This window comes from Meriones unguiculatus, chromosome 21, assembly GCF_030254825.1.
Source record: "Meriones unguiculatus strain TT.TT164.6M chromosome 21, Bangor_MerUng_6.1, whole genome shotgun sequence".
Lineage (NCBI taxonomy): Eukaryota > Metazoa > Chordata > Mammalia > Rodentia > Muridae > Meriones > Meriones unguiculatus.
Window position 1 is genome coordinate 6,547,523 of NC_083368.1, and position 26,487 is coordinate 6,574,009.

General features: G+C 36.8%; 1 protein-coding gene across 6 annotated transcripts in view; it reads left to right on the forward strand.

Moving 5' to 3' along the window:
• Ccser1 (coiled-coil serine rich protein 1) overlaps positions 1–26,487 on the forward strand; it is a 1,241,689-nt gene that overhangs the window by 548,675 nt on the left and 666,527 nt on the right. For all 6 annotated transcript variants that reach the window (XM_060373765.1, XM_060373766.1, XM_060373767.1 and 3 more), the window contains exon 8: positions 23,925–24,008. In XM_060373765.1, the coding sequence (XP_060229748.1) occupies positions 23,925–24,008 (84 nt within the window). The remainder of the gene's footprint in view (positions 1–23,924; positions 24,009–26,487) is intronic.

Genomic DNA, 26,487 nt, shown 5'->3' on the forward strand with positions numbered 1-26,487 from the left:
GCAGTTTAGTGTCCAAGTGGGTTACATAGTAATGTAATGGGAAGAGGGACTGCCTCTGACATAAACTGATTGGCCTGCTCTTTGATCACCTCCCCCTGAGGGGGGAACAACCTTACCAGGCCACAGAAGATGATGCAGCCACTCCTGATGTGATCTGATAGACTAAGATCAGAAGGAAGGAGAGGAGGACCTCCCCTATCAGTGGACTTGGGGAGGGGCATGCGTGAAGACGGGGGAGGGAGGGTGGGATCGGAAGGGGAGGAGGGAGAGGCTTATGGGGGGCTCAAAGTGAATAAAGTGTAATTAATAAAATTAAATTAAATTAAAAAAAAGAACACTTGCTACTCTTGCAAGTTCAGGTCCCAGATCCCATATGGAAACTCACAAACATCTTTGCGTCTTCTGTGAGTACCAGGTGTACATCTGGCGCGTATACACAGGCAAACATTAATACATATGAAATAAAAAATAAACATGCTATGCTTATCCTTACTATGTCCACCACTTATTTAAGTACATGCTGACTTCTTGGACTTCGGGGATCCTTCTAGTTTCCTTATCATGCTGTTTTTCTGAACTCATGTGAATGACCATAGTTTTTCCATAAAATGACCATCAGAGTTTGCTTGTATTATGTATGAGGATACCAATACACCAAGAAATGAACATTGAGAGGGGGCAGAAATTTGGTGAAATAACATTTGTTCATTCTATAAGCATCTGTTACACAGTGCATTTGTCATCACACCTTGACATAATATTGTTGTTGTCATCATTTTTTCACCATCTTCCCATCTCTATAATTCTTAGGACATTTAGTGTTCCCAAGATCACTTCTTTGAACAGCAAATCACCAGTATCTGGGAGGAAATAGGCATTCAAAAATGCCTTTGAATAACTTTTAAAAAATTAACTAATTTGTACAATAAAATTGGTACCCTGACAAGTGCCTGTAAGCATAGCTGGGTGAAATCTTGATACTCACACCTAGCCCTTCCTGTTGCCTTTGCTCGGTTTGCTAATGACCAGCAGCCACTCTTTCAGCTTTCATCAGGTAGAATTTAAACAGTGTTGATGTCATCAGCACAGGTACAAATGAAAACACTATTCTGCTTCTCCATGCCTATAACTGAACTGGATTATTTTTGTAAATGTGTTTAAACATCTACATTTTTTTTTTTTTTAGTTTTTGAGATTATAGTTTGATTACAACATTTCTACCTTCCCTTCCCTCCCCACAAAAGGCTTCCATAAATACCTCCACACTCTCCTTCAAACTCATGGCCTCCTTTTTTGTTAATTGCTATTCCATGTATTTATATATTACATGTTACACATTACATATTATATATTACATATTATATTATATATTATGTTATATATTATATATTTATTATATATAATATATATACCTACATACACATTTTATATATTTTTCCTTTTCTAGTTTTTTTTAATTTTAATTTTTATTTTTTTTACAATTTATTCATTATATATCCTGATTGAAGCCCCCTCCCTCAAGTCCTCCCAGTCCCACCCTCTTTCTTTCTTCCCCCCATCCTCTTCCCCTAGTCCACTGAAAAGAGGACCTCCTCTGCCATCTGCCCATAGCTTATCAAGTCTCCTCATTCCTCTGTGGCCTGGCAAGGCTGCATCATCAGCGACAAGTGATCAAAGAGCAGTCAACCGAGTTCGTGATAGAGGCAAACCGTGATCTTCTCACTTGGAGATCCACATGGAGACTGAGTTGCCAATCCGCCACAACTGAACAGGGAGTCTATGTTCTCTCCGTGCATGGTCCTCCGTTGGTGCATCAGTCTCTGCAGGACCCCCTGGGATCAGATCCTTTAGCTTTGTTGGTCTCCTTGTGGGGCTCCTGTCCCCTCCATGTTCCTCTATCCCCATGCCCCTCTTTTTCCATAAGACTCCCTGCACTTTGCCCAAAGTTGGCCATCAGGGTCTAAGATCTACAATTAATAAATGGGACCTCATGAAACTGAAAGCTTCTGTAAAGCAGAGGACACTGACAGCAGAACAAAACGACAGCCTATAGACAGGGATAGGATCTTGACCAACCCATATCCAATAGTTGGCTAATACGCCGAATAAATAAAGAACTCAAGAAATTAGACATCAACAAACCAAATATATGAACATTTATAAGGCATATATGTATGTATATATAAGACATATAGGTATATACATATGTAGCTAATGTAACCTATTCAGTCCATGTAATGCTACCCATATGTATGTTTTCAGGACTAACAGTTTGGGATTAAACAAACAATTGCTGTGCTTTAACCTGGACAAGACCATGTATCCTGTCCCAGCTTTTCTCTTTTAGAAGGGTCAGATCCTAGTATGATTTACAGGCTCCTTCCTTGTGTGATTTGCTTCAACTGGTTTTGGCATTCATATTTGTACATACTAATCTGTAGGAAACCGGCAGGTCTGTTGTCATCACTAAAATGTTGATGAAATACTCAGGAACACCTGGTACATTTCTGACACAGAATAAAATGGACAATACAACGCATTGGATTATCTAAACGCTACCTGCAAATAGACCTAAAACTATTACTACAGGGTTCTGAAAGATCTGGCGCAATCTTTACACATTTGCAACGTTAGGTTCTTAAAACCTAATTATAAAATATACTTTCATTTCTTGGGTTCATTAAAGGTTAATAAGATAATACATCTAGAATGTCTCACCAACTTAAAACCAAATGAGTATTAGTTGAGCCATTAAAAAAAAATTCTACTTTTCCTTTAAATTTTCTCTTTCCCATTTAGTTTAATATCTGGGAATGTAAAAGAAGAGAATTCACTGCCTCATACCTCATGACTGAGCACATTTATTGAACTGTTTTTATGTACTTCTTTCAAAAATATAACCACTTTTTTGCCTTGGAACCATATAACTCAAATTATATCATTCTGCTTAAAGCTGCTACTGCAAGCAGGGTAAATTCAGGCCTAACAACAGTTAATTTGTGGAATCTGTGTTTTACAGAGCAGTGGAAATTTGAAGGCTATGATAGGGAGATTATTTGCACTGTATCCTTTCACCCATAAGTCCCTGAATAGAAAAAAGTACAAGTCATACACTGAAGATATGTTACAGAAGATGAGTTTGAAATCAGGCTTCGTATGAGTGAATGACAAGTGCTAGAAAACTTCTTTATGAACATTTCTAAGAAGTAAAATTTATTGTACCTCGGTTCACCATCACAATATGTTATTGGAATGTATTTCTACAAAAAAATAAAAAAAGAAACAAAGGCCATACATATTAAAAACAAAATCTAACATTTTCTAAATGATGACTTATCTTCTCATGCCCTCCTGTGTGTTAGGGAGGGGACAGTTACTGCAGTGAAGCAAGTGAACTGCAAGTGATGCTGTAAGCTGGGAGAAGCCTCCTTTCTTCAAATTGCTAGTCCCTAAGGAATAAGGACAAGGGTTCGTTGATTGGTTTTTTTTTTCAATGCTTTATTAAGCTATTAATTTGCTGCGTAGCTGGATATGGAGTTGCCTCTGAGGTCCCATGTGCCAAAAACTTGGTCCCTAACTTATGACACTCTTGGCATTTTAGTGACTCTTCAAGAGCTGGTCCCCAGTGGTAAGTTTTGAGGTCATTGGAAACAGAGGCTCAAAACAAATTGTGAAACTCTGGTGTCAGCCTTGCCACCACCTGCCCTTCCTGAGTTCAGAGGGCTGCCTTTACCACGTGCTGTGGGTTGCCTCACCAGGTGAAAGAGGAAAGCAAATGTGCAGCATCACGTGGATGCTCTCCGTAAAGTCTCCTTAAATACTGAGCCCACCAGAGGAAAACTGATTGTCCAAGTGGGATCCTGAGACTTAGCCATGAATATGGACTGAAAATAAGTCACCTCGGGTATTTGTTATGGTGATAAGAAGCTAACTAATATATCTGATTTTATGTAGTTCAAAAGCAGGCCTATGAACACATTGTAAAATGTCAGCTTAGAGAGTATTAGCATTTTTTTCTAGAGTACTCCTGCCCATCATCTGTCAGATAAAGTCAGAACTATTAGCTTACTTAAGTGGATGGTGAGAATGCCTCCTTCCTCCAGTATTGCCTTCTCCTTGGTGCCTTCTCTTTCCCTTCCTTCCCACCATCCATTGCCTTGCAGATGGCCAGGCTGGCCCTGTGGCAGTCCTAGTATGTTAGTTATTTCTTCTATACTATGCGTCTTTTCATGTCTTTGAATGTTCTTTATGCTTTACACATGACTGCTACAGTTTAATGTTTTCTTATTTTACTTTTATAGTATCATACCTTCTCTTTTACTGTTGTTTGATCATATTAGCCCTTTAGAAATCATCTATTGCTGCCTCTAAGAAGGCTAAATTAGAACACTCTAGAACATAGTAGTTCTCTTACGTTAATGTCTGTCATAGTTTTAAAAAGTCTCACTTCTTAAAGTCTCTCACTTTTCCCCACTTTTTCTTCTAACAGGTTTAGTGTGTCTGGTTTTATGTTGAGGTCTTTGATCCACTTGGACTTTAGTTTTGTGCAGGGTGATAACTATGGATCTATTTGCATTTTTCTACATGTAGATATCCAGTTAGACCAGCACAATTTGTTGAAGATGCTATCTTTTTTCCACTGTATGGTTTTGGCGTCTTTGTCAAAAATCAGGTGTCCATAAGTGTGTGGACTTATTTCTAGGTCTTCTGTTTGGTTCCATTGATCCACCATTCTGTTTCTATGCCAGTACCATGCAGTTTTTACTACTGTTACTCTAAGGTACAGCTTGAGATCAGGAATGGAGATACCTCCAGAAGATCTTTTATTATAAAGGACTGTTTTAGCAATTCTGGGTTTCTTGGTATTTGATATGAAGTTGAATTTTTTTTCTTTCAAGGTCTGTAAAGAATTGTGTTGCTAATTTGATGGAAATTGCATTGAATCTGTGGAGTGCTTTTGGTAAGATAATGCCGGACTCTTTTTTAAAAATTATTTTGATTTTGATTTTTATTAATTAGTTTATTTACTTTGTATCCCCCCTGTACCTCCCTCTCTTCTCCCCTCTCAATCCTACCCTCCCTCACTGTTCCCCACCTGTGCCTCTCCCCCAGACCCCTGATAAGGGAGGTCCTCCTCCCCTTCCCTCTGATTCTAGTCTATCAGGCCTCATCAGGAGTGGCTGCTTTGTCTTTCTCTGTGGCCTGGTAAAGCTGCTCCTCCCTCAGAGGGAGGTGATCAAAGAACAGGCCAATCAGTTCCTGTCAGAGACAGTCCCTGTCCCCATTACTATGGAACCCACTTGGCCACTGAACTGCCACAGGCTACCTCTGTGCAAGGGTTCCAGACCATCTCCATGAGCAGTCCTTGGCTGGAGTGTCAGTCTCAGAAAATACCCCTGTGCCCAGACTTTTTGGATCTGTTGCTCTCCTTATGGAGCTCCTGTCCTCTCCAGGTCTTATTATCTCCCACTTCTTTCATAAGATTCCCAGCACTCTACCCAAAGTTTGTCTATGAGTCCCAGCATCTGCCTTGATACCCTGCAGAGTAGAGCCTTTCAGGGGCTCTTTGTGGTAAGGCTCCTGTCCTGTTCCTTGTTTTCTCCCTACTCCGATGTCCATCCTCTTTGCCTTTCTGAATAGGGATTGAGCATCTTAGCCAGAGTCCTCCTTCTTGATTAGTTTCCTTAGGTGTACAGATTTTAGTATGTTTATCTTTTATTTTATATCTAATATCCACTTATAAGTGAGTATATACCCTGTGTGTCTTTCTGCTTCTGCGATACCTCACTCAGGATGATCTTTTCCAGTCACCACCATTTGCCTGCAAATTTCATTTCCTTGTTTTTTATTGCTGAATAGCATTCCATTGTGCAGATGTACCACAATTTCTGTATCAATTTCTCAACTGAGGGGCGTTTGGGCTGTTTCCAGCTTCTAATGCCAGACTCTTAAGCCAATATCAGTATACCTGATTCTCTCCACAGAGAAATCTGTAACACTGAAACACATTGGATTTTCTCTAGAAGTCAGGGCTAAGTCATATGACCCAGGCCTGAACACTGGAATCAGAGGAAAGATTCTAAATTTTATTTAAAAAAAAAATGATACTGTGAGGAAAAACTATTCTCACTGTTATACACAGATGAATGAGAACATAATTTGGGATAGCAGTTCTAAAATGATGAAGAATTTTAGATATTGATTTTTATAGATAATTAATATGGAGAAATTTTATGACTTGGCTTTCTCTGAATCTTTGATTTTCTTATTAGACTATATGTCTCTTACTTTTGCTCTTTTCTGTTCTATTATTTTCTAACAGAGATGCAGGAGAGAATGCTGGGAAATGCTTGAAACAAGTTGTAAGCATCCTTGTAAGCTACTGAACTATAATACCCTAAAGAACACCTCAGCTTTTCAATGAACCCATGATAATGCAAGGAAAGACTGACATGGTAGAAGCTCAAGAAGAGGTTTGCTTTCCTGCATTTGCAAGTTACATGCATTCAGGAATTCTTAGTCTTAGGACTGATGTAGTTCTAGGAAGTAGGTATAGGTTAACTACCCTGACTTATTCAGAAGTGGAGAGGCAAGGCAAGAGAGGATTAACTTCATTCCATCCAGGTAACTAAGTTTGATGAAGAAAGATGTAGGCAAGAGACAGCAGGTATTCTGAGTCCATAGACATTATTGAAATGATACTCTAAAAATTATGAACTCTTGAACCCCCTACAAGGTTCCTGACTGAATGAACCCTCATCATTTACCCTATTCACATACTTTGCAAAGGTAATCTAGATACACTGAGGAACTGATGGTTTTGGTTTGTGTTCTTCAGGAGACCATGCACTCAGGTAATCTGGACAGGAAAAGGTGTCCATTTGCATTGTGCACTGTGCTGCTTCATCATCAGATATGATCTGTATGTCTGTTTTTTTTTAATAATACAGGCTTAAGTGGAAAATTTTGTATAATGGATTTTTTTTGTGAACTAGTTTTCTAAAAAAAAAAATAGTGCTGTAATGCAGCCTCAAATATTGACCTTCTGTAAACTCAAATGGACTTATACCCTGTGGACTGAATGGGGCTCCATCTCTTATTTGGCTAAAAGTTAAGCGTGAAAGATGTTTTCCTTCAAAAAATATAAAATGAGTTCAAGTGTTTGGGCTCCTTCTGAGGCCAAAACAGTGTGGTGTTTGGTACAGCCTTGTATTTCTTAGACACATACCTTTATTTGATTATATAGTCCAGGCTGATGCTATTACTGAAAATTACAAAATCTGCTTTTTTTTTTTTATAAAGTTGTTGTCTCTGGATACAAAGTCTTATTTTTGTTATTGAAATGTTGCCTTTTATTTCAGCTGTTTTGATAACCTCTATGGGTGTCTTGAGTGAGTCACTTATCTTTTCTATTTCAATTTACTCATGAAATACACTAACAATGATTGTGATGTACCTTATAAAATAAAATCATTTGAAAAGAATGATGAAAACCAAAACCAGCTGTTAAACTGCATTCAGAATAATAGAAAGTATAAAAGGTTTCCACTACGGAATACCCTCCAAAGTTGTCTTAGTACTATGGAGGGCAGTAGAATCATTTCCTACAAAGCATTTCCTGAGTGCTCAGGGATGGTGGTGTTGATTATACAGCACATCTCCTGTGCTGTCCTCATTGAATTGTTAATTTGAATAGCACCAGGAGGCAGCTGTTGGCATCGTTGATGGAATATATTTGTGTATGAAATATTTTCCCTTAAAGGAATTTCTGTGCCTAACAAAAGGGAATCAAAAGCAGTTTAACTTCAAATGGTATCCTAACTTTTCAGCTAGCACACATCAGAGAGCAGATTACACACCAAGTCATTCTCTCACTTGATTGTTATTAAAGTCCTTACTTGTGAACATTAGTGGATGATGTAGCTTCCAATGTATAACAACTTTTGGTAATGGAGCACATGCACATACATACATACATACATACACACACATGTACATACACACATACATATGAGTGGCTGATGAAGTTCTAGTGGACACTTTGAGTCCAAAGCAGGGAAAGTGACTATGAGAGTTTAAGAATGCTCTTCAAATGCAAGCATGCGCTTCTGGTGATGGATTAACAACTTGTAAGCTATAACTTCTGCCCTTGAAACAAGAAAAAAGTTGAACTAACTGGGAATCCAGCCTTTTGTTTGAGGCTATGAGAGGCATGAGGCAACAGATGAGACTATCAGTGACAGTCTGGAGATGAGTAACACCAGAAAGACCTGAACTGTGCACAGAGCCACTGGAGCCAGAAACTGGAACTTTGGACTTGGATGCTGTGTGGACACTCCTAAGGTTAATGGGTTGTTGGAGGCTGAGGAAGAACTATTTTGAGAGTTAGAAGTGCCTAGAGGTACATTTTGGGGGAAGCTCAGATTTCCTGTGCGCCTTACATGTAGGAATTACATAGAGTTCTCTTGGTAACAAGCATGAGAACAGGGACCACTTGAGATCTATCTGCCCAGAACATTCCCCTTATAGAGGCCTGCTTTGCAGCAGAAATGAGTTCACCATACAACTCCTGTTTGTCTTAGGAGAAGGGACACTTTTCTGATTTCACTTCTGCCTAACCTTCCTCCTCCACTGAGAGGGCAGGTAAAAACAAGACTGACAAATGTTATGTGCCACCTTAGTAGATGAAGACACTGACAAGAAGAACACAGACCCTCTAAAAGCCTATGATTTATTCACAAGATTTCAGTTACCCTTCACAATTCTTTATTGTCCCACCAACAGGACCTCAGGGAAAAGAGATGCATGACACAGACTCTTAGAAAAATCAATCATGGATGCTATAATAGGTTTCCAGAAGTAATATATCTAGAACTCTAATGACAAAAAAAAAAATACAATGGAAAAAAATACACATTATATGACATAATCAAAAAGAAATATTAGAAATTAACTGCTGTCACTGAAACTATGGGTGAAACTTATGAGCTGGGTAGAAGGACTGATAAATTCAAAGATCTATCTATAGAAATCTCTCCATTGAAATACAAGAGGAAAAATACAAAAAAGGCAACAAAAACTACAGATTCTGGGATAACTTCAAACAACACAGCAAAAGCATAAGTTGAAACCATATAGAGACAGGCGAGAATGTGGCAGGAAAAAAAGATTGATGTCATATTGACTAAACATTTCCCCAAAATAATGACAGACAAGACACAGATGCAGAAGTAGAGAGAATTCCAAGTCTGTTACCTACATACAAGTCTACTCTGGAACTTAAGCATATTGCTTTAAAAACGCCGCAGACCAAAGACAAAAAGAAAATCCTGAAAGAAATCAAAGGAAGAAAATGTGGTACCTATAGAGAAGCAAAGATAAGCAGACTTTCCCAGGATCATCACATTCTTGGCAAGGTCGGGAGGTGGTGGTGGCTGAGTGCAGACTGCAGAAAAGCATTTAGCTGTTTAAAGTCTGTCTGAAGCATGGATCCAGGGTCACTCCCTGGGAAGCAGTCACAAATTTGGCATAGGGTTTTCCCAAGTGGAAGGAATCAATAAAAAATATTATTCAAGTGTTAATTTATATATAGTTACTGTGCAAGAACTTGCTGAAGTGAAAATTTGAAGGAGAGGTGGGAGAGGGCTTGGGATAGAAGCCTGGAAAATATGAACCTTATCAAAACAGTGAAAAGACAGCAAAATGTCAACAAGTGAGAAAGATAGGAACCTGGGAGTGAAAATTATTCTAAGGACTCTTTGTAAAGTAGAATCAACAGCAGAGATTGAGCTAAGGACTAAAAATAAATTTCTAATTAACACTGATGAAATTTCAATTAAGTGACTAGTCAGGAAACCAGCTTTCAGAGACAAGAGGATTAAACAATTATCTGTTATCAAATTGTTCCACTAAATGGTAAATGAGGACATGGATCCTATAAATGTAGATCATCTTTGAAAAATCTCATTATGGAGACAGGAAGGATAACCCAGGATTATTTCCCATCACACATGTGTACACTTCGTAATCACCGGGACTCTCATGCCAGTGCTTCCGATGCCCTCTTCTGGTGTCCCTGAACAACTACATGCTGGTAGACAGATCTAAGTATGTGCACACATAAAACTGTCATCCTTCCTTCCTTCCTTCCTTCCTTCCTTTTGTTTATTTTTAAGAAATATATGTTATCATTGAAATAAGATTCAGGAATGGAAGTTCGATTCACACATATCACAATTAGCTGTTGATATTTTTGTTGTGATGTTTGATGAAGGAAAGATAAAAGCTAAGTCACTGAAAAGACTTGGATAACTAAGTAGAAAAGAATTAAGCTGAACGTTACTCAGATTTCAAGAATGGTCTTCCTACACTAGTATTCTGACCATTGGTGAAGAAGTGTTTAATCCTGATTAGGATTGAACTGACCTAGGGTTCACAAGCAGCTGCTTCCCTGAACAATTCTTGGGAAGCTTGTCTTCCTCCATCATCCCAGATAATAGAAAGCATTTTCCACATGAGAAAAGTTTATGACTCACTGTGGTTACAGTGCACAAACATCATACCGCTTGTAAAATGCAGATGCTCATCTTTCAAACTTCTGTAATTGACTTCTGTAATTGTTCCGGAAAGTGTTTTCCAAAAAGTGAGATTATGATAATGGGAATTGTGAGTTCCAATTTCCATTTTCAGTTAGTTCTTGTGACGCTGGGGACTTGGAGGGGACTGCACAGCTATGAAATGCTTCCCAGATGCGTTAGTGATGTTCTCACCTCAGCCCTTTTAAAGCTCTCTGTAATATGGGATTCCTTCAACAGAATGTTTTTCTCTGTACTGGGGGATTGAACCTGGGCCGTTGGGCATGCTAGGTGAGTATTCAGGAACTGCAGTATCTCAGCCCTGCAGCCTACAGGATTATTTCATTTTTGTCATGTGATAATCCTGTGATTTGGCTGTGATGAAAGATGTTGGACAGCTGGATGCAGAGCAGCAGTGGAAGCAGGGGAGACATATCTGAATTCATAGCCAGTGTGAACAGAAAGATGTTATTTTCAAAATAGCGTAATGCTATTAAACTGCAAATCTTTCAAAATGACACTTTCAAATTAAAGACTTCATGAGTTATAAATACAGTTTCACTTTTAAAATCAAATAGCTTGACAGTTGTTGACCTTTATAAAATGCTACTTTACAAATTAACCTCTGCCCATGCTATTTAAAAAATGTATGCTGTTCTTAATTTTCAAAACTTGCCATCCATTTTTATTTTAAATCCTAATGTTTTAGTATGCTTACTACAACATCTTTTTGAGCACTATGTATTTCTTTGGCTTAGCTGCCAAAGTGTGTAGCATTCTTATTTATAAAGGTTTTTTTTTTAGTATCATTAGGTTTGAAAGATGTCAATGATTTTACCACTGGTTCCAGTAAAATAACCTCTGCTGCCCACAGGCTGATTATCATTGAATACACACATAATTTGAATTTTGTGGAGTTGGTGGATGGTACTTGAACAAAGTTCTTTCTAAACTTCATATTTGTGAACTTTAGAGTAAAAATTTCCTGTCTTGACAAGAATATCAATGTTTACACGAAGGCCTATTTAATTCCAGTATTTTCTCATTGTAGCTAATTATATCTGCAATAACAACATCTTTTAATAAGATAATACATGATTCTGAGTATTAATATTACAATGTGTGAATCTGGGGAGTAAAAATGTGCATTCTTAGCACTATAACATTGTTAAAGTTATTTGGATAGGAGAAAATTTACATTTATTCACCATTGATGAATATCATTTTGTTTTATTTTGCTTACAGATACTTCTCTATTAAAACAAATGTTTGGACCTGTTTTCCTAATATTCAAAGGATTTTTCACTCAATAATTTTTCCTTGCATTTTAACTTCCTGCAATATTTCCTCTGAGTATTTTTGAACTTTCCTAAAACATGCATTCCTCCTCCTCTTCTTCTTTGACATCATGGCCATCAACACTGTCATCACCATTTCCATGACACCAGCAACAGCAACGTCAGTATCTCTCCATCTTAGAGATGGATGGTTCCGCAGAGATTAGGTATGGTTTGTTTCCTAAAGACTCCTGTGGTGAAGTCACAGTGTCTTGTATCACAGCATCAAGAGCTGGACTACTGAACGTTAAACCTAGTGAAATATAACTAGACTGCAGAGCCTCTCCTCTGAAGAGTGAGTGGGCCAGCCTGGTAGGAGGGGGTCAGTTTCCATGAACACATGTATGCAGAGGGAGCCGTCCCTCCCTTAGTTTCTTGCTTACCATGTTGTTCTATACATTCTTCCAACAATGTACATTACTGTTGTCCCCAGACTCCCATCTCACTCTAAACTGAGCTGGGACCACATTCTTTACCCTTCCGGACTGAGCTAAATTTCCTTTCTATATAAACATGCAGTTTCATATAAGTTGTCATGGAAACTGAATATGCACTAATGTTCTTCTTGTTTGCTGATATATTATCCTCCATGGATTTACAGGTACTTATTTTGTTTGTTTTACTATGTTGATATATTGCTATTTCATTTTGTAAAATTTTTCAGTTTGTTGATTATTATGAAATCATTTTATTCTGTTTTTTTTTAAACTGGCAAGACTTTATTTTTATTGGTTAATGATTAATAATATAGATTTTTCATTTATATATATTTTTAATTAAATTTTTATTTTTTATATTAATTACCATTATTAACTTTGTATCCCAGCTGTAACCCTTCTTTCCTTCCCTTCCAATCCCACCCTCCTTCTCTCATCTCCTTCTATGTCCTTCTACAAGTCCACTGCTAGGGGAGGTCCTTCTCCCCTTCCATCTGACCCTAGCTTTTCTGGTCTCATCAGATTGGCTGCATTGTTCTCCTCTGTGGCCTGGCAAGGCTGCGCCACCATGAGCGGGAGGCGGTCAAAGAACCAGCCACTGAGTTCATGTTCATGAGTTCAAGAGATAGTCCCTGTTCCCCTTACCAGGGTGCCCACTTGGATACTGACTGCCATAGGCTACAACTGAGCAGGGGTTCTAGGTTATATCCATGAATGGTCCTTGTTTGGAGTATCAGTCTCAGAAAAGACTCCTGTGCCCAGATATTTTGGTTCTGTTGTTATCCTTGTGGAGCTCCTGTCCTCTCCAGGTCTTACGATCTCTTCCTTCTTTCCTAAGATTCCCTGCACTCTGCCCAAAGTTTGTTTATGAGTCTCAGTATCTACTTTGATACAATGCTGGATAGAGTCTTTCAGAGGCCCTCTGGGATAGGTTCCTGTCCTGTTTCCTGTTTTTTCGTTTGTTTTTTTTTTTTTTTTCTTTCTTTCAATGTCCCGTTTGTCTTTCTGAGTGAGGGTTGATCATCTTACCCCAGGTCCTCCTTCTAGCTTAGCTTCTTTAGGTGTACAGATTTTAGTATATTTATCCTATATTATATATCTAGTATCTAGTTATAAGTGAGTATATATCATGTGTGTCTTTCTGCTTCTGGTATACCTTACTCAGGATAATCTTTTCTAGTTCCCCATTATTTTCTTCTTTGCTCAGACACTTAAAGCTGATATTAGTGTTAAATTTTAATAAATTGTAGATTGTTAGTGGTAACTGCTTTATTTAAAGTCTTGTAGAGCATCTGCCCTATCTAATCTTAGAAAATCAAAGGAGTCTTCTCCATACTAGAACAGCAACATGTGTTCCATGAGTCTTTGTAGGTTTTCTTCTATCCTGGATGATAAAGGATATTTTAATAGCGAGTAATCACTGAAGATTTCTCAGTGATCTTAAATTTAACTTGAACTTTCTTTAAACACATATCTGTGGTCTTGTGCAAGTTAATTATACAATGTGTACAGGCATCCACTATGTAAGCAGTCATTCATAGTTTACCTACAAGATTGGCTGAAAAAATATACTTCTCAAATCCATTTATCTGCCATCTTAAAAGATTTCTGCTGTTTGTAGATATGGGTAATGACAACATAGAGTCACTGATAGGTATATTGCTGCTGCCCACGAGTGTGTCTAAAAAGATCAACGTGTGACCTTCATTCCCTTCCCACTGTGTAACTCTGTTTTTTGTTGCTGTTGTTGTTATTGTTGTTTTGTGTCTGTAATCTCTATCTTTAGCTAATGCTATTGCCTTTACGCAGTTTAGTGTCTGACCTCTCAGACAGCTGAAAACCACTGCTTAAATTGTGTCATGTTGCCTGTCACTCCTGCACAGCACAGTGTTAAGGCTTCTGCTGTTTGATCTTCCCCCAAATTCTGTAATTATGAAAAGGTCTTTGAACTACTACTAAGTTTTGTATTCTGAATCAGGTTCAGCATTCCATAGAACAGAATACTATGTATATTTTAGGGCCTGTATAAAAGAGTGAAGTCTATGTGATTTTTATTCTCCTTTATTGACAGATAGATAAATTCAGAAAGGCATGGCTCTCACCTGCTGCCCTTTAAATATATATATATGGACTTTTTAGTTTTATCCTTATTCTCTTTATGCCTGATGCTGATGTAAATGTCCAAGAGCCAAGAGATACTTTTGTTCCAGGATGATGAGGTCTCACTACCATGCAGCCAAGCTCATGCTGATTTTATTTTCTATGAACAAAGACTCTTTTGATGATAAAACATAAAACATAGCACACTGATTCATCAAAAGGATAGGTAAAACACAGAACTGTGTCACAATTCTAAAGGGCAAAGGCTGCCCCACAGGGACTTGCAAAGATCACCCCGAGAAACAGTAGCAACAGGCGGTAGCTATAGGAGGCAGCCTGACATATCAAGCAAGATGGAGTCACATAGGCTTTCATAAAAGACCTGTGGATCGAGGACTTTGAGAAGGTCTCAGGGGTTGCTCTGGTTGCCCAGTGTTTGGCATGGAGCCAGCAGTGAGGTGGGCTGGAGGAGTTAATGCTGGAAAGGTTGGTGTGTGAAGGCCTTGCGGGTGAGTGACAGGTAAGAGGTGATAATAGCTAGACACTATACAAGAAAGCTCTCTGGATTCCAAACGCCATCTTAGCATGAGGTCCAGGTGGCTTTTGACAAAACAAAACAACTTACTGCATGCTCCTTTGAGAAAATGGAGATACATTTTATTCTTTGATTACTTTTTTCTTCTTTCCAAAAGAGAGAATAAGTTCTGTGTGTGTTCAATTACTTACTAACTCCATGATGTAGAAGAATAAGATTCTCTTTCATTAAAATATGAGAAAAATATAAACATATTTCAGTCAATGCAAAAACACAGCTCACCTCAAAGAGTCAAAGCAAGGGATGGTTTGTTCTGTGGGCTTCAGGAGATACTTAAAAGCACTTGTCCTTACAGAGGATCTGGATTGATGAAAGAACGTCCTACTCAGGAATTTGGTAAATGCATTGCTTGGGATATTGGACAAGTTTCACAACATGGGAAAACTCAGAAGACTCAGATGTTATCTGATGACATGCATAGCTTTTAGATTGACAGAAGCCAGTGGTTTCCTGCAAATAATTTTTAAGTGGGTGGGCAGTAAATCACTTTCTAAGGAACCAAAAAATAGCCACAGATGAATTTGGCTCTGGTCTGCAACACTTAAACCCTCTAAAATCTTGACGTTTAACCACTTGAGTTTGTACACAGGGCATGCTCCTGTCCTCACCTACCTACCTTCTGGACATTCAGTTCATACCTGACGACAGATAGAAACTTTTAGTATTGTGTTTTAATTTTTCACATTTATTCTGTATCATGGGAAGGGACATTTAAGCATCTGTTCACATGACTTAAAGTATAATAATTTAATCCTCTCTATCTGATAAAGTAATGCTGGTATCAGACAATCCAAGATTCTTGAGGATATTTCCTGCCCCAACAATTCCTATGAAGCAATTTCAGTGGGACAATATGAATAAATATGAACCCCTTGATAGCAATCTGTTAAGAAGCTTATTGCTGTTGTGTTCATAGACTTGTCTTGGTATAGTTTTAAATTGATCGTGATGACACCCATAGGCTTTAGGTTAGAAACTAATTTGGCATGTCTAATGACTTGCACTGTCTTCCTGAAAACTTTGTACATATTCCTTATGCAACCAAACATAAGATGTCTTTAAGAACTTCCAATATCATATTTACCTTTTTAGTTTTGTTCTTACAAAAAGTATGGGATGACATAAAGGATACAGTGGTAATTGTATTGAGTAGCAATTTTGATATGAGCCATGACTCAGGTTAAAATACTTTCTTTACTTACTTTATAATCAAAGAAAATTAGTAACCATAGTATATCACTTTAAATTAATTTTGATATGAGCCATGACTTAGATTAAAATACTTTCTTTACTTACTTTATAATCAAAGAAAATGAGTAACCATAGTATATCACTTTAAGTTAATTTTGATATGAGCCATGACTTAGGTTAAAATACTTTCTTTACTTACTTTATAATCAAAGAAAATGAGTAACCATAGTGTATCACTTTAAGTTATATAAGTTCATTTTCACTGTTGTCTATGTAAAGACCTAAGTTCTAAATAGGTGTCTTACAAAACCATTTTAACATTTTTGAATGTACAATAAAAAAAAAATCATATAGCTGTAACAGGTTTTGTTGAGAGAGTTGTGGAAAAAATTTAGGGTTCTCAGTATTGTTCTGTTTTCATTATATTTAATATGTGTAGTAGTTGTCTTTCTTTTTAAATTTTGTGCCTAAGCCTCCTTTAATCTCTCAAGTTTGCTGTTTTCTTAAATACCTGGTTAAAAAGATTATAGCAAAAATAAGACTGTAGATCAAGTGTTTTTGATTTGCAAAAACTCCACAAAAATATAAGGCACTGTGAGCTTTTGAAAGATGAAATAGCTAAGAATTCTTTGGTTATTTCTAAAGGAATCTTTCATAGATTAGAAAAGAATGTCAATATCCCAATATTTTTTCTTAGCTGCCGAATGTCCTATCAGAACTACCACTGTGCTAAAAGCCTGTGCTGTTTCCTGGATTGATTTACAGGCAAAAGTTGATGTTTCAGAAATAGTGCATTTTGAAAATTAAGTTACCAACAGTTTCAGTGTCAGATTTAATAAATATTACTTTCTTTATATACATTAATTCTATTAATTTTACATTTTTTATAAAACTTAGTATCTCATAAATATGAGAGCAAATTTTACCATTATCGTAATAGCTGACATCCATTCAATTTAAAAATAATATTTTAAAAATATGACCTATGATATTTGGTAATATGTTAGTTAACTTTGTAAAAGAATAAAAGAACAGTTTTGGAATGAACTGTCATCACCTTGCCTCTCTAAGCATAGCCTCCACCCATCATCCCCAACTCCCCTTCTTGGCCAGATTGGTATATATGAATTCCTTATCAAAATGGTTGGTATTAGTCATCATTCTAATACTCATAGTTTTAAATTTTTGTTATTTGTATAATAATATGAACAGAATGAGGTATCTGTGGGATGAGACCCAAGATTAAATGAAAACAATTTTCTTTCATATGGTCCTGTGCACACTCATAGAACAGCTTTGTTTGTTAAGGTCAATTCAGATATGTTCTCTGTACAAACAGGAGGTCAGATGTGGAATTTTCCTTTGTGGTAGCAAAAAAAGGGCTCTTTATTTTGCTGCATTATAAACTTCAGACTTTTAGGCTACGTGTGTTAACCATATAATAATATACTCATTAAAATATAAAGTATTGTGGCTTTTATTTTCATATTCCTATGAAAAAGTACTCAAAGATAAAAATCATACATACTGTAAAACAGCAGAATGTTAGGTCATCACTTCGATAAGTGATTTACAGCAGTTACTTAATTTTTAAATCTTCATGATAACAGTGATTTTTCAGTACTGAGGTGGGTTATAGATTGTTTTTAATGATTTAGGATTAGTCAAGGGTTAAACGTTGGGTTTTTTGTGTGTGTGTCTGAGGTCTCATAGCTCGTGGCTGGTGCAGGATGCTCTTTGGCAGCTCATTTACTGTCAGTGGAAGAACTTCGTTCTTCTCCGTAGATCTACTTGATTCTTTCTTCAACAGAGAGATCATTATTGAGCTAGCCATGAACCTGTGCTATTCTCATCATATTCAGTTGTGCAAACAAGTCAGTAAGATCTCTGAGATGTACAAGACTCAACCCTTCTCAGAGTTATCTGAACAGGTGGTAATTTGTAGGAGGTGCCTAAATGTTAAGAAAGACCCAAGTATGCAGCTTTTTTAAATTATGAACTATAAAGAAGTGGTCTTTCTGGTGCCACTGCTGTCTTTAATTGAAGCTTGCTAATTTAAGCAAACCCTCAACCCTGTTTCTATAAAAATCCCAACAAGTTCAGAAGTATTTGATGGAACTTTTACATCAGTCTGTCGTCAGTGGCCTAATTAGGGTGAATAGACTTCTATCCATGTTTTCTAAGAAAAGTCAAACTACAACTCAATAGATCACTTTTCTAAATGTGCTCTATACTTTTGGATCAATAGTAAGCATATTTATGGAACATTATTATCAGCCTTTATTTAAGAATGTAGGAATGCTGTTACAGTGCCTTTGTTTTGCATATTGTACAGATCTTACTTAAGAAAATATTTTATGTATGTATGCATATATATAAAACAACAGAAACAAAATGCCAGGTAACTAATATTTATTGGCAAAGTCATTCAGAGAGCAAATGTTAGTCCTGAGATTTGCATGAGGAAAAAATAATTCCACAATTTTGAGATTCATGTTGTAGAGAGCTTTTAAGAACAAAGGCATATAGCCACCTTACTTCCATGTGGCTTTATTTTCTAAGGACTACAACTCCCAGCATTCCAGGAAGTTACCTAGTCCTTAGGCAGGTGGGGCTTAACTTTGACTCTCACACATACTCATGAATTGTTTTGTTTTTTTGTTTCTTTGTTTTATTCTGTATAATGTGTCATATATTCCATGTTTTATATAAATATTAATGATAGATTATATTTGTCTGTTTTTAAATTGTGAGGCTATAAACATCTTTAGAAATTTCCACTAGAATAAAGTCTGAAACATTTAAAAGTGTGCATATTTTTGAAAAGACTTAAGTTCATTGTAATTTCCTGGAAACAAAATAGAGGCAAACCTACAATATTAATATAATCAATCTACAAAATGCTAATTAATTCCTAAAAACTACTGTTGATCATCAACATCACTATGAAATTAAAATAGAAACATGCTGACTCCCAGAAGACTTACTGAGAGCTGAAAGGCCTATGTAATTAGATTCCTTTTAACCATGATCTCATTAACATCTGCTGGGCTCCCGGGAGAAGTCCAAAGTCATCACTAGACGGTCTGAAACAATGACTAATCTCAGGGAGTGCAGGGTGGGATCTAGTTTCAGGCACTCTCCACCCACTGACTGAACAAGAGCCAACCTGCTTTCCTCAGGAGAGAATTCCTGGCATACCCCAACAGAGTTCTGAAGATGGTTGTTTAATTGACAGGATTATCAGTGTGGAATATGGTTGTGCTATTATTCCTTAGAGTCTTCACTTTTCCTCTTCTTCTCACACAACCTTCCCTCTTTGCTAATAAACCTTTAGCATCTTTAACTCTATCTCAGTATTTAGTTCCTGTAGAGAAAATGTGATAGTTCATTATCTTATGCCAGGTCTTAACTTCCTTTAGATAATGATAGTACAGAAGTTTGAGAAATGTGAATAGTAAAAATAAAGTGTTTGACAACAGGTAGTTTCTAGCCTGGAATAATTTTCAACACCCATGAATATTTTCATGGAGTTAAAAAAGATTAACTACTAGGTACACAAAGCATATAACTACATGATCTAGAAACAGGTGTCAAGGAAATCATTCTTGGTGCTTTACATGCCTTATAAGTATTGTTAATTTTTTTCTTTGCAATGTGAAACAACTGGAACTTCCTATTTCTAAGCATCTTATGTAAAATTAATTTTAAAATAAATGGCTGTAGCCTCAGTCTATGAAAACCATGACGTGTAGGGGAACTAGATGGCCACAGCATTTCTAGCTAGCATGGCTGTCCTGGCTGTTTCTGTCAGCTTGACACAGCATAGAATCACCTAGGAAGAAGAAACCTCAGCTGAGGAACGCCCCCAGCAGACTGGCTTACCGGGATACCTGTAGTGCATTTTGCTGATTAGTGATGAGTGTGACATGGCCTAGCCCATTGTGGGTGGTTTCATGTTCATGTCCTGAACAGGAGGTCCTGGCATATATGAGAAAGCAAACTGAGGAACCCGCGGGGAGCAAGCCACCAGGCAGCATTCCGTCATGGGTCAGTTCCTGCCTCCAAGTTCCTTCTCTGAGCTCCTCCACTGGCTTCCCTTGCTGAGAGATTGGAACCTGTAATGTGAGCAAGCCTTTTCTTCCCCAAGTTGCTGTTGACCAATGTTTATCACAGCAATAGGGAGGACACTACATCAGCTATCAGAAAAAGCTATAAATAAAGATATAAAAAGCTATAAAAAGATATAAATAAATTAGAATTATGTAGTTATTTCTTACCATACAGGAAATAAAATGTAATTTGGAATAACTAAATTCTATTGCACATTCTCCCTTAGATATTTTCTTGTCAGGTCACATAGAGATGCAGAGTAAAATAAAATTTGTATACTCCTAATGCATATAGTATTTGTTTGCCATCTTTATAAGAAGGAAACATGAATCAAACATCTTAGTATTTGAGTATCATAGCATTTGAGCATCAAATGCTTGGTGCTAATGTCATGCTAAGGAACTCAGTTATACCCTGAAGCAAAGAAGAAAAAGAAAAGTCCAATGAGGATGGGAAACAGCACACATTTGAAGTTTCATACGAGATGATGTATGGATGGTTTAGATGCTGATGGAGAACCCTTCATCTAATAGTTACATTAGTAGTGCATAAAAGTAATTTTTAAGATTTCTCCTGTAGTATTTTATATTGTGGGGGAGAGATGGTTTGATGGATAGAAGAAGAAAATCTGACAAGTAGATTACATTTCAGAAATATTTTTAAGGTGGCTGGAAACAAAAACCTTGGAATTTTCTCAAATATCGCATGACAATAAAGAACATATTATGCTGTGCTAGAGACTTTGATTTTCTCTGAAAAAGAGAAGAAATACAGGAAAAACCTAAATTACATCAACAAATAATGAAGGAGACATAGTCCCAACTGACCATCTCTTGTCACCAAAGGAAGTTTCCAATACTGGGATTGTTTTATATCTGATTAGGTTGTTGGCCAACAGGGTAACTCTCAAGCAACCCAGACAACTGTCAAGACTACAAACTTTTCTCCACAAACTAATAGCAATGCCTCCCGGCTGAAGATGCAGAGTATCTTCCTCATTAAACAGGAAGATACTCTGCATGCTGTTTAGAGAACTGTAAACTCCAAGCCAGGAAGCCTTTGTCTACAATGGTGTACTGGGGCAAGATATGTTAAGGCAATGGTGGCACTAAACTTGTGGGAATAATTAACCTATGACTGATTTGACTAAAACCTAGTCCAGTAGATGGAACCCTTACCAGATATTGCTTCGGAGAAGGTAATTAAGAAGCTGAGACTAGATGGCCCATGGACCCATGGTAAACAAAAATATACTGATCTAAACAAACAAACAATGTAGTGATAAAGTGACTACTGATGATATTTGCCATACTCATAGATCTGTGCCTTGTTCAGCCACTGCCAGAGAAACTTTCTTCTGCAGCAGATCATGCAGATAGTGAGAGACCTTAGAACCCTCAGACAGAAGTGGAATTTTTCCATTAAATCCCTCTTCTCAGAGCTCAGGAAACCCCATGGAAGCAGAATAAGAAAGAGTGCTAAAGCCAGAGGGAAAGAAGGATCCCAAGAAAACAAGGGCCTCTAAATCAACATGAGAGAAGCTCATGTGAACTTAGAGTCTGAAGCTGCACGCCCAGGGCCTGTACAGTCTGTACCAGCTCTCTGCTTCCTTTATAGCTCCCGTTTTACTGTTTTTATGGGATTCCTGAGTTTGCGAATTCGTGGGTGTCTGGTACTTGTGCTTTCCTTGGGCTCCTTTCCTTCTGTTGATTTGATGTGATTGTTTTTCTTTCATCTTACAACATTTTATTTCATTATATTTTATAAATAATGATGAAAACCTAGCCACTAGGGTAAAGCCTAGCAACTAAACTGTCATTTACACATGCTTGGAGAGGGAAAATCACCTTTCTCCAATGGAGTGACAGTAAATATATAAATCTCTGCCTCATGTTCAGGGGTAGTTTACCAACATACACTGGCCTCCACAGTTGTTGTTGGTGCTGGTTTTTATATGCTTTTATTTTGTTATAGTTTGGTGTTTTGCTATGTTTTATTTTGTTTGGTTTGGTTTGTTGGGGTTTTTGTTGTTGTTGTTGTTATTGTTGTTATGTTTTGTTTTAATTTTTTTTTGGTTGGAGGGGCTGTTGTTCTATTGTTTTTTTTTTTTATTTGTTTTTTGAGAAACAACTTAAAGTTGAGTTGGTAAGGAGGGGAAGGATCAGATCAGGAAGAACTTTGGTGAGTGGAAGTATACTGAATATTATGATAAAAATATATTTTAAAAATTTAAAAATATAATAAAAATGGAAAAAGAATAAACAGATGACTAGTTGTTACACTGAAAAGGGGTGCCATTATTTCTTACTAAAAATCTTTCTTATAAATGAGAGAAGTGATAGACAAAGAAACCAACTTAGAGAACTTTGCATAGGGAGCAATAGCTTCTATAGTAGGCAAATGTATGGTCTTAGTTAGGGCTTTATTGCTGTGAAGAGACACTGTAACAGCTCTTATAAAGAAAAACACTGAATTGGGGCTGGCCTACAGTTTCAGAGGTTTAGTCTGTTATCATCATGGTGGTGTCCAGGCAGACATGGTGCTGGAGAAGAAGCTGAGAGTTCTACATCTGGATCTAAAGGCAGCAAAAGTGACTGAGATACACTTTCTCCAGCAAGGACACACCTACTCTATCAAAGCTACACTTACTCCAAAAAGGCCACAACTCCTAATATTGCCACTCCTTGTTGGCCTATGGGGCCAATTTTTTATTCAAATGCTTATTAGAGATGATCAAGTCAGAAATATTAAGGAAGCAAAGAATTTTTTTTTAAAGTACTAGATTTGGCTCAGTGAGTAGATACTAGGGCACTGAAGGGTTTACTTTCTGTTAGAGCAATGGAGAATAATGACTGGAGGTCTGGGAAAGAATACAGAAGGAGTGGGTCGCTGCCAAGGCCACAGACAGTGCAGGTCTGTTCTGAGATCCTGATCAGGTATAAGCTGTATTCATGAGAAGTTTTGAAAACAGAATTCTGCAATGGGTGGTTGTTTCTGGAAACTAGTAACATAGCAAGCACTATAGGCACCATGGACATGGATGTAGATGCTGAATATGCTTTGACATTGAGAATATCAACGCCGCAATCCTTCCTAATGAAAAGGACATCAATGAGCACATCATTGAGGATGAGAGTGTAGCATGGCCATGGTTTAAGAATTGATATTTAATTACAGCAAGAGAGCAAAACTATCTCTGGTTGAGTATAATTAATTTTCTTACATTAATTTATATACCTGGAAAAGATGTAAGAATTAAGAATAATGCCCCTGTTTCTTATTAAAAACCACAATGTTGAAAAATAAGTACCAAAAGGAAAACTTTTAACTTCTGTTTAAAAAAATCATATATATGGAGAAATAACATGATGTGTACAGCACAGTACATTTTGGATACATAAGACTTTTTTTGTTTTGTTTTTCAACTTAGAGGTACTATAAGAAATGTCACATCTTAGAGAAATCTGAGTTTCATTAGATACATTCAGTTATTTCCCTGTGTGAAGATGACTTTTTTTTTGTCAAGAACAGAGTAAGAGAGCTAAGCATATTCTACTTTCTCTTTGATGTCTTTTAGGATGCAATGAAAGATGAATGTTCGATGCTAAAGCTACAACTGAGAGACAGGGATGAGCTCATATCTCAGCTTCAAGCAGAGCTGGTAAGTGATGGGCTAACATACATACTTACTTTTCAGGGTTATTGACTGTAAACCATTACCTATTGATAGTGATATTATTATTCATGTTTGATAAATGATATAATGAATGTCAATTTTATCATCCTTTAGTCATGAAAGGTGTAATTCTTTGACAACAGGAAGAAATTAATGATGTTTTGCATATACAGTAATTTACATACAATTAGAAAATGGTGCAATCTTTTAGTTGTATCTGTAATAATAAAGGCTAAGGCCACATGATATTTTGTATGCTGTGTGATTCTCTTCCATGCTGGAATGCCTAAAGAGAAAACTTGGGAAGGCATTTTTATTCTTTTTTTTTTTTTTCATTTATTACTCTTGCAAACCAGGTGGGATTTACTTTAATGTTTGTGATCACCAAATGTAGCCTTTGTCAAGACATTGTAGATTTCCAATTAATACATAACTCTCACAAAATAAAATTATCTATAGTTTATATTTTGGGGTGAGGTTATCATAAAAGAATATAAGGAATCAAATGTTTAGAACATGATAGTGTATTTGCTATGTAGAAAGGAAATTGGACTTATATATATTACATATATATATTTCAACTTATATATATTATAAGAAGCAGTTTAAAATGAATATCAGTACTCTAGATATAAATAAAAATAATAAAATAAGAATAAAAGAGAGAATGTTAATTCACCAATAGTTCTCAAGATAGCAGCAAAATAAATAAAACAGTAGAGAACACTTTGACACACTATCAGTGTCTCAAAATAAGCCCTAGCTAAAAACATACTTTAAGATAATTTAGCAGTTTATCAATGTTGAGGTATTATATAACTATAAAATGCAAGTTAGTTGCATAACTGAGTTCCCAGACCAACACACCAGTACTCACTTGGTGGTTACAGTGTCGTATTCATACCAAATTTTATGTAGTCTAAAGAGATGGCAATGTGTTTGCTGAAACTTGACCCTCATTGACAAAAGGGGTTGACAGTCCCAAGCATGCTATTATGACTTCACAAACTTCTAACCTACTACTTAAGAATAGAGGACCATTCATAGACAAGAGCAGTGTTTTCTGGACCATAAGAAAGAGCCAGTTACAAAAGGACCAGGAGCATATTAGTAATGCAGACGACATCTATTACATGATGGAAAGTTGTGTTTGCAATACATTCCTCTGGTTCAGTGGTTCTCAACTTCCCTATTGCTATGAGCTAGTGTTTAGGCAGCCTGTTTCTGTGTTGCCTAGCAACCTATGATGTCATTATGTGTCTTCCACCAGGTAGCCACACCGGCTAGGCATGGTTAAGTTGCTCCTTAAAAGGAGCAATCTGCCACTTTGTCTCTCTCTTGCCCTCTTGCCTCTTGCCCTCTTACTCTCTTACTCTCTTACTCTCTCCTGCTCTCTGCCCTTTCTCTGTCGGGGTACCTCTCCCTTCCCCATATCATATCTCACTCTCTCCTTCATCTCCATCTAACAAACCTCCTTCTTATGAAGTCTGTTGTGCACATCATCATTTCATCGGTCCTAACAATGACCCTTTCATACACTTCCTCATGTTGTATTGACCCTCCCACATAAAATTTTTAAGAGTGTAATTTTGCTACTGCTATGAATCATACTGCAAATATTTAATATGCAGGATATCTGATATGCTACTCCTGTGGCATATCCTGTGACTGAGAACTGCTGCTGTGGGTATATATTGTAACCAAGTTTTGTTTCCACGAAATAAAAAAAAAAATCTTTTTATTTAATAAATATCAAGTACAGATTCTTATTATCAAATGGAATAATCAATCTTAAATAGCAGAGTATCTTTAATTCACTTTGCCAGGGAGAACTTATTTCAATAATTAACTCAGGAAAAGATTGCTCATTTTTCTTTGTACCATATATTTGATTGGATTTAAAACACAGAATATATAAGAAACTTTGTTTCTTTTGTTCAGTGAAATAAGAATGAAAACCATTGCCTTCAGAGCCAATTCTACAGCTACAATTACAGTAATTCAGTGCCACTCCCTCCAAGAAAGGATTATATTTCCTGACATCCTAAAATGACATGCTCATGGGCTTTGAGCACTTTCTTTTCTTTAAACTTGAATTGTCCAAATTGACTACTTACTCTTAAAATTTTCCAAAGTAATAATCAAGGCACCATTTCAATGTCTGTGCTGTAGTTTGCATAAACATGTTGAATGTCTTGACAAAAGAAAGATAATACCTTTTGCACTGAAGTTTGTTTTGGTAAAGATGACATTTGTTAAGAAAGAAGGTGTGATGATTCAAGCAAAAAGAAATGTTCAACAGAGAAACAATTATAACTAGAGCTGAAGAAAACATGAGGTACACAGGTACATAGGATTCTACAAACTGCTACAATTAATGAACAATATTGGCCAAAGTGATTCTGGTGCTAAGAATAAGCAAATGGGTTTATGTCCAGGAGTGATATAGCTGGGTCTTGAGGTA